The sequence below is a fragment of the Stegastes partitus genome, unplaced genomic scaffold (genome assembly GCF_000690725.1).
Source record: "Stegastes partitus isolate 25-593 unplaced genomic scaffold, Stegastes_partitus-1.0.2 Scaffold772, whole genome shotgun sequence".
NCBI classification, from domain to species: Eukaryota; Metazoa; Chordata; class Actinopteri; family Pomacentridae; genus Stegastes; species Stegastes partitus.
The window spans coordinates 17,500-31,370 of record NW_007578503.1 but is presented as its reverse complement, the minus strand read 5'-3'; the positions used below and the strand labels follow the sequence as shown (position 1 = coordinate 31,370).

The 13,871-nt window shown below is 41.5% G+C and overlaps 1 protein-coding gene across 1 annotated transcript in view; it reads left to right on the top strand.

Annotated features, from left to right (window-relative positions):
* Positions 1–13,871, top strand: part of LOC103364726 (transcription factor 7-like 2) — a gene marked incomplete at its 3' end in the record, with an annotated part of 71,843 nt that overhangs the window by 40,882 nt on the left and 17,090 nt on the right. The window contains exon 4 of the mRNA XM_008291950.1: positions 8,729–8,855. Coding sequence (XP_008290172.1) covers positions 8,729–8,855 — 127 coding nt within the window. The remainder of the gene's footprint in view (positions 1–8,728; positions 8,856–13,871) is intronic.

Below are 13,871 nucleotides of genomic sequence, written 5' to 3'. Positions count from 1 at the left end.
GGGGGGGGGGAGCAGTTTGTGGATGTGTTAAACAAAAGTGTAAATCTACAGAGCAGAGCTGATAGCGGAGATGTGGGTTTGCAATGTGATGTTTGGTTCAAGCTGCTCAAACGCTTGTTGGCAGCAAACAGTTTGCAGATGAGTTTAATTTAAGCAACTTTTCAGCATGTAATTTTCCCAAAAAGTTATCCAGACCGCATTACATTTCTTACAGAAGATATTTATTAATGCAAATTAGTCTCTTTTACTCTATACTGCGACATTTTTGGTGCTTATATTTTTTTAGCCACCAATTGGTGTCTGTTCTGTTCATTTATTTCTATAGAAATTCAGTATTTTGCCATTTTAGTTTGTGTTTAATTAAATGTTTCCACCTTTTTCTTTCTGTTTGGCCTGATTGTCTTCCTGAGTATCTTCTTTTTTTGTTTTGTTTGTTTTGACTTTTTCTTTAGCTTGCTTGCACTTTATACATTGTGTTTTTGAAAGGTGCTATTTAAATAAAGTTCTATTACATTGTATGAATGTAATGTATATCAAACTGCACCTTTACAGAGTCTTCTACGCTTTTATTGTGAAAGCAGAAATCATTGCGAGTCTAAAGTCTAAAGGAGAAACTAAAATAATCGTAAGCACGCGCAAATACTTGTCAATTTAAAAGAAATTTTGGAACTGCTGAATTAAATCTTTCAGGTGTTTCAAGATGATAGAAATTAAATGAATCTGTTGCTTTTCATGAGCCTTTTCCTCTCAGCAAAGTCAGAAAGCTTTTCTTTTCAGAATCCTATTAATCATAACAATATTCTCTTAGTCATACAGGACAGTTTCAGAATTGCTCAGGCGATGTCAAGCATGACAGGTATTTCATACAGCTGTGTTTTTTTCACTTTATATACATAACGAATGCATAAAATCCAGTGAAGACTAATCTGATATCCGTTTAATCTAGGGCAGGACTTTCCATGGGATAAAAAAAACAAAAAAACACAATATCGCCTGTTTCTTGTGCAGAGTTGCCACCTCATTTTGTCCTCGTGCTCACACTTTTTTCCTCTCCTTTCTCTTTCTCTACTTTTTTTTTTGGTTCTCTCGTTTGCACTTTCTCTCTGCGTGCAGGTGTGGGGAATTTTACCGCGCTTTTAGACTCAGAGGGTTTTTTTCCCCCCCTCCTGTTCAACCATAAACCCATCTGTGTGTGCACCGAATGTGTGAGTTGGATTTTCAACATTCAAAACCCTGACCTCTGAGAGGATGAGTTATTATTTGGAGAGCAAAGCGCTTGTGTCTTTTAAAACACGCAGAGGAGATGCATGAAAACGTCCACCCTCCAACAACCTCTACATTCCTCATGCGCTGCTTTTGACAAAAGAAAATCCACCTGCGCTGTGTGGAAATAATCAAAAATGAACTGAACATCTTCTGAAATCTGTCCTGGTGGATTGACTGTTTGGCACAGAAATCCAAACATCTCGTCCAATTTGTTCTTTCAGAGCTGCATAATGCTTAAAAATATATAGAATCAGCACATCTGATTGTGTCATTCAGGTGAGAAATACTATTAATGTCAATGTTTCTCACCACAATGACAGAAAAAAAACAAAACTTTTGGGGGTTTTGAACTATTAGATCTGGAAAGAATTTGTTGATTGTCACTGTGAGTTACGCAGAAAACAGAAATGACACTAATAGCACAATATGAATAATAAATCCTTCTTATTTCTCAAATGTCACCTTTCGTTGTAATAGTTAATTCCTTTATCTGGCTTGATTCGCAGACTAATGCATGATTCATAGACGGCTGTTTTCATTTGTCTTTGACGGAAGCTTTATTAAGTGCAATCTTGATTCATTTGATGAAAAAACATGACAGCCGTCGCGCTCAGATCTTTTTGTGCCAAAGCTCTTTGCTGCAAAACAGTTTGATTGCAGCCACTTGAAAGACTGCAGAGAGCCAAGGTGAATCAACCATTAATTCCCAGCAACTGTCCATATCTTTTTTTTTTAAATTTCCGCCACGCCAGGGCAAGGACGAATGTGAAAGAAACCGTGAATGAGTGTTTTTAATGTGCCATCTCCGTGAAATGTGAGATTAAAGACATTAGACTCAAAAGCACTCTGAAGGAGGAGGACGGGGGGCAGGCAAGAGAGAGAGAGAGAGAGAGAGAGAGAGAGGTGGGGGGGGCGCTTTAATTTCCGCTTCAGATATAAAAAGAGACGGATCTACTTAGTGTGTCATCTGAAAACTAAAGAATACATTACAGAGGGTTTTATCAGCATAAGGTCTTGTGAATTAAGGTGTGTGTGCATGTGTGCGAGCGGACGACTGCGTTTCTTTGCACGAGTGTGTACGTGAAATGCATATGTACGCGCGCATGTGTGCGTCCGGGTCAAGGTGGAGGGCTGTTATTACAAACAAGTGATGTCTGAGATCCCATTAACTCTTGTATTCAGCAGCAGATTTCTGTTCAAATAGAGTGGAGATAAAAGGCAGCAACAATATGCTGATAAATCAAAGGCCTTTCAAGTGAAATGAGACTACAGAGACACTGAGCGCCTACATTCACCATATCCTGACGCACTTAAAAAGGTGTTGATATCTAATTGTAATTTTTAAAGTAATCGCCTCTTTGAAGTAATTACATCTTTGATGTAATCAACAAATAGGATGCTTTATTATTCAGCGCTGCCGCCGTTGGTGTTTGACAGTGGGCTTCTTTATGTGTATGGCTGCCCAGGGCGTGCATGTACGTGGGAAACCTTGTCTAAATTGAGCACCAGCTTCACCGGAGCAATAAGCAGCAATAAACTGAGAGTGTTACCAGAATCATCACCATCACAGCACAATAAAACCTGGTTAATGCTAATAATTGATGAAGAATGCACACAACAGGATACTTGTGCTTGTGTTGATAGTTGCAAATTGCTTGCAATTGTAAAAAATATTTTTAAAAAGAGGACTTCGAGACGTGACTAAAGTCTAATTCGATGCTGCTGTAAAGTGCATCAGCAGTGAATGCTGACAGTGGCAGCAGCTGGAATTTAAACGTATGTGGACAGAAACAAATCAGTGGAGGCAAATCACCAGTGAAAGTGGGCATGACTCACTGAGATGTTTATTGTTTCTGGTTCATTCAAGATGAGCCAGACCTGCACAGAATCAATCAGCGGCCATCGCTGCACAGTGTGTGCCACTTTCTGTGCGATTTGATCCTGACTTGAAATTGACTTGATCCGGACTTGATCCTGACTTGATATGGACTTGATCCTGACTTGACATTGACTTGATCCTGACTCCGCCGTTGTTGGGCATGATGGGAAACCCCTGACTCTCACCTGATCTAACAGCTGATTGATGTAGATGTTTGACATTTGATGGAAACTTTACAGTTTTGTTGAATTGTAAAGATTCAGTCTGATTTTGAGGTTTTTTCTGTGAATTGATGTTTATCAGAGAGGCTGAATACAGTCAGACTACTGTAAGATATATATATAGCTGTAGTCTATTGTATATTCATGTTGGACGGATTTAGTTCTTGAAGTGCTTAGCAACATCAAAAGTTCTTGTAACATCTCTACAAATGTAAAACCCTGGTAGTCTGAATATCACTAGGGAAGTTGTTATCTTCTGCTGTATCTTTTTCAGCGTTTTCAGTTGATTTAAGCAGTTTCAGAGGGACTCAAGCACACTGATGTGATACTGACGTAAATGAGAATTCATGTAAATTAGGGGTTGAGCCAAGTGCAGAGATCACAGATCAGCTTTGTAGTTTTTCAATAGGCCTCTCTGTTATAATTAACTCTATTGAAGGCTGTGTCCAAACTCATACATGTCTGACAACATTTCAATAGATCAGTGTGTTTCTGTGACTTCATGTAGAGACTGAAGGCTGCTGGAAACCGTCCGTCTTGACCGCTGATTTTGAACATCACCCCCTGCTGCTAATGCTGCCTGTTCCCATCTGCTTTTCAGGCACAGTTCTTTCTCAGTTATTTTAAACCCTGTTCAGACTGTCCTCGCGCTTCAGACTGAGCACTTTCTGGCCTTGAATCCTAACCAGTGTTTCCTGTCGGCAGATGTATCATCATCCATGTTATTTGCCAGTTAAAGAAATAAGTCAGGGTTCAGCTGGTCACAGTTAAAAAACCCCGTATGTACTATTGATCTGTGCCATGAATTTATACCCCGGCAATTTATGTCAGCCTGCAAGGGTGGGTAACTTAACTCCTGTAAATTAAAGGGTGAGTGAACTTTTCACTCATCTGTGTGTGTCTGTCTGTGTGTGTGTGTGCACCTGAACATATGTGTAGCTCCTCTGGTTTTTTTTTCTTTTTGTACCAATAACGTGGCTGCAGGTTTCCGATTCAAAGATGCCGTAAGTGTTATTCAATCTTTTTAATGTGTGTGTCCCACATGTACATGTACACACTCGTCGGTCTCAGCAAAAGGTAATTATGTGTAAGTTATGTGCGTATGTGTGTGGTGGGGATGGGGGGGATTTTTTTTAAACACAGAGGGGTTGATAATTATGGGTTAAATGAGTGCTCTCAGTCAGCCTCCCTGAGTGTGTGTAAAAAAGGAAGGCACAGTGAAAGCCACTTCAAGGCCGGCTAATTACCCCGAGGAAGAGAGGAAACATAAATGGACGATTTTGCGGCTATAATGTTACAGCAAAAACGGCTAAATCAAACTCGGCACGTGAAGCGGTGCCGCAGCTACTTTTGAAGGCTCCTAGCAACCCCGCACAGATGTGTGTGCGCGCACGTTTGCGTCCATATGTGCAGAATAGGCGTCTGTATGCGTACTGTATGTGAGCTGCGTGCAAAAATTCACACTAATGCATTCTGTATGTGTGCAGCGTTCACACATGCTGCGTTGCTGAATATTGATGCTTTTGCAGCTACTTGAAAATTCATTTAGATATTTGTTGACGCTTGTTTGTACATTTACAGTCATGAGCATTCTTTGTTTTAACTGTGGTTTTGACTCACATGCAGGGAGCAGGTTTTAATGCCGTGTAACCTTTTATATACGGGCATTTTTGATGCGGCTCACTGCTGATGCTAACTAAACAGTTTTGGGATTTTCCCTGCAAAATGTCAATGCCGCTGCTGACGATGTAACACAGCGTCATTTTTCTTTTTCCTGGATAAAACTGTGCAGACTGTGAAGCTGAACACAAACGGATGAACAACCCTGCTTGCTTGCTGTTTGTTTTATATCAAGTGATGAAAAGGGTTGCTGAAGATTTATCTGAGAGCAGATTAAACACATTTAACCCTTAAAACCACAAGCAGTTTCTAGGCATTTTTAGATCCTGTCACATTTTTGTTCACTGTGGGCTCATTTTTGTCTGCAGCATAAAATCCTGCACCTCTATGGAAACAGAACAAGCCTGGCTAAAAGAAAAGAGAACTCTAGAATGTCATCTGGGCACTATATTGAAGATATAATGCCATAAATTAGAAAACAGCAAGAACGAAAGTTGAATTTCTTTGATTATTTATTTTACAGAAATTGAAAAATCCTAGAATCAACAATAACAGCACTTTTCTAAGAGCACGCAGGCGTTACATGCTCTGGAGAAAAATGGTGACTATATTATAGATGTTTTAACTTCTCGTTTGCACTGAGGAGGAAAGAATTCCTTGTTCTTTTTGCAGAATCTGATTCATAAAAATGGTTTACTTTTGGCAAATTAAAAGAAAGAATAGAATAGAGTGGTTTTGACGAAATATCATGATTTTAAGCTTTAGTTCAGTTAAGTTTTCTATCTGTATTGTATGTCACAGATGATTAATTCAAGGACTGTTGGAAATCTGATGACTCTTTCTGTTTCTACAGTTTCTGGCTCCGATAAGTCGTGTCAAACATACTTTCAAAACCCACTACAGTGTCAAAATCATTTTCAAACAGAAGGCATCATTTTAAAGACATTTACATTAGATTTAAAAACCTGCATGTGTTGTGCATCGTTTGAAGCACTTTCTTTTAACTGTTCCTGTTCATGTCATGTCTGTGTTACATAATCACCAGTTTCTGGCATTAGGCGGCAGTGTTAAAGGTAATTAAAAGCAAATTTTATTGACGTGGTGATTGTTGCATCCTCACAAGGCGTCTTTTATTGTTGGGATGTGAAAACACCTAAGTTGAAAGAAGGAAGTTAGTGATGATGCAAACACCACCTTTACCTGTTTTCACGGATCAAGTAACCGTCCCTGGTACACACTTCGCCTACTTAATGTTTAATAAGGCGTTACCATGGCAACGTGCATCTAGCAAGGACACTGGAATCATCGTCTTCTCGTCCTACGAGGTGATGAACTTTGTCGAAATCATCTTCTTCAAACCGCAGCGCTTCACCTCCCTCTCTCCGTCATTACGAATGCAGACCACCTCATCGAAACCACCTCCTGATACCCAACACTACCTGCTCTCCTGCACCTTCCTCCTCCACCCGTCTGTCCGTCCAGCCTCGCGCCTCCCCCACCCTTCGGCTCTCCAGCACAGAGGCAGCGCGTTTTGTTTTCATGTGTCTCTACATTAAAAGCGGTTTTGGCAGTTTGATCTTAGCTCCTCTGCTAGCCGTGTAGCATACACATGAGGGTCCATCTGTGTGTGTGTGTGTGTGTGTGTGGTCAGTGAGAGACTTGAAGATGCTGACGGATAGGAAAGGAGCTGTTGAAAGTGTGTGAGTGTGTGTTAATGTGGAGTGTAGCATGTGGAAGCTCTGCCTTTAAGTGATAAGGTATCCACTTTGTATCTCAGCAGGAGGGCCGGCAACTAGCACCAGATCTGGATCCTCTGTAGTGCTGATGTTACACACTTCACACACGCAGACACTCATGCAAATGGGCCTACACACACACACACACACACACACACACATATATTTGTCCATCTCAATGTACAAAACAGAAACTTTTCTAAAACATATCTCTATACATGAAAAAAAATTTTACTTTCCACCAAGATCCTAGAAGCTCATTACACACGTATTCATGCATGCAGATATGTCCGTTCACACTCGCACAGACAAGCACATATTTGTACTCCCACAGAAACAATTACGTCGCCCAGTTCAAACACACATGGCCCGGTTCAAACATATGCACTGTAACTCTGTCCGAGGCCGCCTGGATAACTGCCTCCAACTTTGCAAACCGCTGTGACATATCGTATGTCAGCCAGCATGCTGTGAGCATTAGCAATAACTGGATTTCACGTAAGTTATTGAAAGCCATTTGTAAACAGAAACATGAAAGCAAACAAGCTCGCACGCAGCCTCACTTGATCATCAAAGGCTTATCGATCAAATGGTCCTCCTCCTCCTCCTCCTCCTCCTCCTCCTCCCTGCTCCACTGAAAACCAATGGGAGCAAACTACAGCCCATCTGTTTTGTTCCAAACCATGTTTAAAACGTCCAGCTTTCTTCCTTTTCTTTCTGCCTCGTACATGTGTGTGTTCTTGTGCGAGCGAGCGAATGCAAATGTCCCCGCGAGTGTAGGTAAACGCCGAATTACGAGACACTTACATTTGCATCTTTATGCGATCTTCTGTGGGTGATTCAGTTAAGAGAAGAAAAGAGATTAAAAAACTGAGATTTCTCTAAATCTTTTCATGTTGCTTGGATGCATCTTGTTATTTCTTTTGTAAGCAAGTGAATGAAAGGAAAACAGGCATAATTGGGGTGTTTCTTTGATCGTGTTCAGCAGTCTTTGGCTGAGTCTTGAAATCTTGCAATGCGGTTGCCAAACACTGTAAGTAATTACAATAATATTAATATTAATAAAATAACCATGTTTGTTCTCTTTTTGCTGAATTTGTGGTCAAATTAGGATAATAAATCTGGCATCCTCAACACTCTTCTTGCCTCTGTTCACCACCACAATGGATTTGAATTGAAGGAGTTGTGATTGAAGTGCAGACTTTCAGCTTTGAGTCAAGGGTTTTTCAAAAATATTGCATTAAACGTTAAAGAAGAGCAACCTTTTTTTTTCCTATGGTCGCTGAATTATAAAAATTCAGGTATTATTTCTGTACTTGGAAGCAAATCATGAACCCTCTTGAGACGCTTTACTGCAGCCTCCTTCGATTTGTTTTCAGCAAATCAAAAGCAGCTCTTTTGGGTCAAAGTCAAATCCCTGACTCAGCCATTGAAGAATATTTCTTTGCTTTAGGATGCTCTTGAGTTGCCTTCACTGTATGCTTTGGGTCATCTGCACTGGAAAAACGGAGGGTCCATGTAAAAATGGCTGTAATGTAGTATTTTTGTTAAACCACTGAAGTTGAAGGTCTGCACTTAAATCGCATTTTTTTCAAATCCATTACAGTGCTATGCAGAGGCCTAATTGCAAAAACCATGACATCGTCCAAATGCTTATGGAATTATCAGCCCCGCAATCATTATTTCTGTCACTTACAGCTCTTTTTATCTTAATTAAGAAATGGGAAGTGGCTCCCTTTGAAGGTGAACATTAAAGTTACTGCTTCACTCCTTAGTTCAAATTTAAACCAATGCACGATTGTAATGAGTGGGTGTAAAAAAAAAAAAACACACAAAGGTGCAGCAAATGTCGCCACATTTCAAGTGCTTACGATAACTGTTTCAGGTAATACGGTTACACGGAGGCCACCCTGTGACTCACTTACTCTGCTGATGATGGGGGAAAAAAAAAATCTGAAAGCCGTGCAAAATGAGTGAATTCTGTCTTTTTTGTGTCTCGTCAACAGTCGAACAAAGTCTCGGTGGTGCAGCAGTCTCACGGGATGCATCCGCTGACGTCCCTCCTGCCCTACAGCAACGACCACTTCAGCCCGAGTCCTCCACACCTGCCCACAGACATGAGCCAGAAGACAGGTGGGGAAAAAAGAACACACTTATACCTGACTGTACACAAAAGACAGAAGTCGGTGGTGCTGAAGGAGACCCAGTAGAACACACACAGTCCTCATTGCTGATGTTAAACTCTTGTTAAAAGATGAGTTGGACAGATTTAAGATGCCTCACACACACACAGACACACACACATGCACGAATAAACACAGACGTACTCCAGACAGCTGCTAAATTGTTGCTGAAATCCTCGTCCACATACGCGCCGTGATCCGTTCGTGCTGTCGACACATCGTTCATCACACACACGCAGCACACACAGTCTCATTTTACCAAACACACACACATAAGACATGTCATATAACAAATGTAGTATATTCGTATTCCTGTCCCCTCTGTCTTTCATATACACAATATTTGTTGCCTCACACGTGGACACGCAAACACACACACACACACACACACGTACACACTGAGGCATGCACACAGTGTGTGTGAAGTGGCAGCACCGGCTCCGTCAGCCTGTGGCGGTCCCACGGCTGCTCTGAAGTGGCCTGCTCTTCTGAAGGGACCGCCAGCCGCACGCACACACACACACACACACACACACACACACTCTCGCAAAGATGGAAACAATTAGGGTGACAATCGCACAAACCATCGCAGCAGCTCACACAAGGTTCTCCTTAGCGAGCGCTGCACTTACAAACACACACTGCACTCTGTTTGGAAGTCACAAACAAACACACCCTGACATTTAAACACTATAGGAGTCTTTGCCCCGCTCGAGGCGAGGTCTGAAGGGTGGCAGAGTCGCTCGGTCCGACTGCGCGTCTCACATTTTGCCACCTCACTCTTGAATGTATCTGTGATCACCAGAGGCTGATTCATCAGGATTTGGGATCATTCGATGAACACATCACCAGAAAACGAATCATAGTCATCTTAGTGACAATTTCCCAGCATTCAACTGCTGTGATTTCAGTATGGACATGATTTTTTCCTTGAAATTTACTTTCACCTGAGGATAAACCACTTTTATGCATATGTGGTCATTTTTCTAGAGCAAACATCAGATTTAACTTTACATTTGTAGCCCTTTGTAATGCTCCACTCAGAACAGGGATGTACATGTTTGATGTACTGCGTCACAAACTTCTTCTTCACATGCTTGGCTATGTACCACAAATGCCACTGAAGGATTCCACTAGAGGGTTCACCACAGAACTCAGACCATAGAAAACAATAAACGTGGCACGGAATTTGGTTAAATAAATACTAAATATCAGACCACGGCAGAAGAAGCGTAGTTAGCAAAATGGGAAATGATAGAGTATGTACATACAGTACATTCCATAAATGCAGGAATGTTCTTCGTTTGTTCTACAAATGTAAAAAAAAATGATGAAGAACCTGCCATATTTGATGACTTAGGGTTGTCCTCCAATCGGAAGTCTGGCGGTTCAATCCCCCGCCCCTCCACAGTCAAAGTGTCCTTGGGCAAGACACTAAAACCCGAAGTTGCTCCCAATGGCGGGCAGCACTTTGCATGGCAGCTCTGTCACCATTAGTGTATGAATGTGTGTGTGAATGGGAGACATTGTAAAGCACTTTTGACAAAAGCGCTGTATACGTGCAGATCATTTAACAGACCATTTATGACTTGCTCTGTCGTAATAGCCCACAGTTTCATTTATGTAGTCTGAATTAACATTATAAATCATCTGAAAGCATTTCACATAGTGAAGTGAAGACCAAGAGAGAAACCCAACAAATCCAAAGATCCTATTTGAGCAAATGTTTGTCAACAGAGTGAAAAGACAAACGAAAAAACTTCTTTATCAGGAAACCTCAGGCAGAACCAGGCTCAGGGATGGTGGCCATCTGCCTTGACCAGTCGGGGTGAGGATAGAGGGGAGGGAAGACAGGGAAGCAGAAATCAGACAAACAATGTGTAGAAGAGATGTAAACACTGGGTGAGTTGGTAAGGCCAGTAACTGCTGATCAGAAACATGCAGCTCGACAGAGATACCTGCAGAGAGGAAAAGCACACAAAACACACTGCAACAGTAGAAGCTTAAGGTGCAATATTATGAAAAAGTAGGACATTCTAGTTGTAGGCATACTGCATGAAACAGTACGTACTCTGTAAGGGCAGGTTGTAGTACATATTTGAAATAAAATGGTAAAGAGTGCCGCCAATCATTTCAGCAGAGCAGTACGCTAACTCTGCCAAATCCCAGTACTGACCCTACTGTTCTGTGTTGTATCTTCTGATTGCGTAGCGTTATGTTCTGTGGACGTGTACAACTGACACTCTACATGAACACAGGCATCATGCACAAAAAAACACAGAATTCAGAGCAAGTATGTCTCTTTTTTTTGCATACACGAGAATCCCAGTTCAAGGTTCATCCAGGAAAGTCTGCTCAGACCTCTCCTTCTATACTCGCATGCAGCTGACAGTTACGCAGAGACTACGCTACGAGGACAGCAGTGTACACCGAATACATAGATGTCAACCTGCTGTGCATGCAAGTGGAGTAGAAACTAGCAGAAAGGCAACAATTAAGCATCTAACGCGCCACAGCTCTCCACGCGTGCATCCGCAAAGGAGCGTATAATCAAGGTTTACTGTAAATCTGACACCATGACCCTGTCTGAGTCAGCACTCAACGACCAAACCTCCTTCGCTCTGTCAACCAGCACAGGACACTATGTGACTTTACCGAACCAGTGTGTCTGTCTGGAATAAACACCAATTTAACAATACCAACGTTTAAATGTCACGTAACTGAAAAGCGACAAGAGAGGTGGAAAAAATGAGGCGAGACAAGTGTACACACGGTGGTAAGCGAGTGATTGCAGGAGTGTGTGCTCTTACGGAGAAATGAAACTTTAACATAACTTTAATTCAGTGATTATTTGATGTAATTCTGTGGTTTCTTAGTAAAGTGTCTGAGCTGCATTGCAGACTGGGGCTTTTTGATAACAGTAACAACCAGAGTCTCGTATGAATGGGAGCAAAACACATGTATGTGAAAAGGCTACAAGATTTTTAGTCTGTGCCTGGTAATGCAGCTTTAGGGACCAGTTGTGTTGTGGTAATGGTGGTGGCTTGATAATAATTACTCATTATGAAAAACTGGTGATGATGAAGATTATTCAATACAACTCATTACATCTTTTTTTCATGTAAGCACTAGACATAAAAAACAAAATGCAACTAACAAAAAGGGGAAAAAGAAGACTATATAAATGAGAGTGCAGGCAGCAGAGTTCTCCTGTGGTGTCACAGAAGTCACACTTTAACACAACTGAAAACCGTGAAATCGTCGTCCAGATACAGGAATGTGAGATTCACTGATCTTCTTACTCTGCATGGATTTTCCTCGGGAGCTGCTGCGTTTAAAGATTCAGGATCCCAAAGAGGATTTCGATGATGATAATTACAACAAAGCGAGTGCCTTTTTCCAGAGAAAACAGACATAGACAGGTAAACGAATCGAGCGAAGGGAAAAAAAGCAGAAACAAGAGATGAGCTCAAGTCTTTTATCAGCTCTGATTAGGTATTAGACTGAACCTGACCTCAGGCAATCTCCTGCCTGCTCTGTCTGGAAATCCCCCTTTTTTTTCCCCTCCCTACAAACACACTCTCCTTGTCTGGTCTAGACGCTGTGTGTTGGTGTGTGTTTGTGTGTGTATCCATGACTGACGCTAACACAGTGACTCAGCCCTTAATGACAGACTGAGCCACCTGCTTCTGACTTACTCAAACACACACACTGCTAACACCTGGCTGCTGCACACAGTCTTTCTCAGACCGACTTACCTGAACTGCGTTTCTGCTCAGAAACATCATGAAGCACACACACACATCATCTTACCTCACTCCTATCAGTCGTCAGCTGATCGCAGGTATGAGCTACCTCATCAGTGATGTCATTTCTCGGCACACCTTTCTGTTCTCCCGCATCGCTGAGCTCAGCGTGGATCAATATCTTTTAATACCTGCTGACAGAGAAGCAGAAGATTAAAGCTTCAGGTATGGAAAGCTGATCTGAGGCATTTCTTTAGTTAGAAACAGAAAGTCTTGGAGGCGCTGCAGTGGAAATATGAGGCTTTTTATATCAATAGTTGGAGGTTTTTGGAAGTTTAGAAGATCAGTTCCCAACTTTTTTTTTTTTGACTCAGGACTCTTCATCACTCACTGCATGTGTCATTCAACTACGCACCAAGCCCTGACCGAAAAGTTTCACATCTCATTTAGCTGACATTTTAGAATCGGTTTTATCGGCCAAATATGTGAACACATACTAGGAAACTGTCTGTGGTGTTTACTTAGCTCTCAGAGTACTTACACTCAATAAAACGTGCATTTAAACAAGGAGGAAGAAGATTGTTAAACTACTGGATGCAGCTACAGACATGTGCAAAAGAGCATGTTTTAAGAGTTTCAGTGTAAAGTACAGTGAACCAAAATTGAAATATAAAGTTCCTGACTCCTCATATACATGAGGCAGGAGGAAATCTTCTAATCTTGTGTTTTCAGTCTGTTTCGTAGCAGTTGGTTGTTTTTTGTGTAACTTTAACGTTCTAGCTGCAGGTTTTTTTTTTTGTCTGTGCTTTTTAATCAAACTTTAGTCAAGTGGTCCTCTATAATATCGACCACCAACTCTGTCATTTTGCACAAGTTCACATGCAGCCCCAACATGGCATCCCTGCAGCTAACTTATAAAGGCAATAGTGTGCACAATATGAATACGTTGACCCGTCCCACTGCGGACGTATACAACTGAGTCCTTCAAGCAAACTCCAGCGGTCTAGAAAAGCGTAATAGCAACAACTACGCATCCGTCAGTGGGTGTCAGCGACAGTGCGTCCACACGGGAGTGTAATCGAGGCTAAACACTCCGTCGTGTTTGTTTTTACAAGAACCTCGAAATATGACTTTAGAATATGAGCTTGTATCATCCGTCTAAATAGTTTTTCTATGTGAAAGCAGCAGAAAATCATATTACCGTGGTTTCTTAGCCTCCA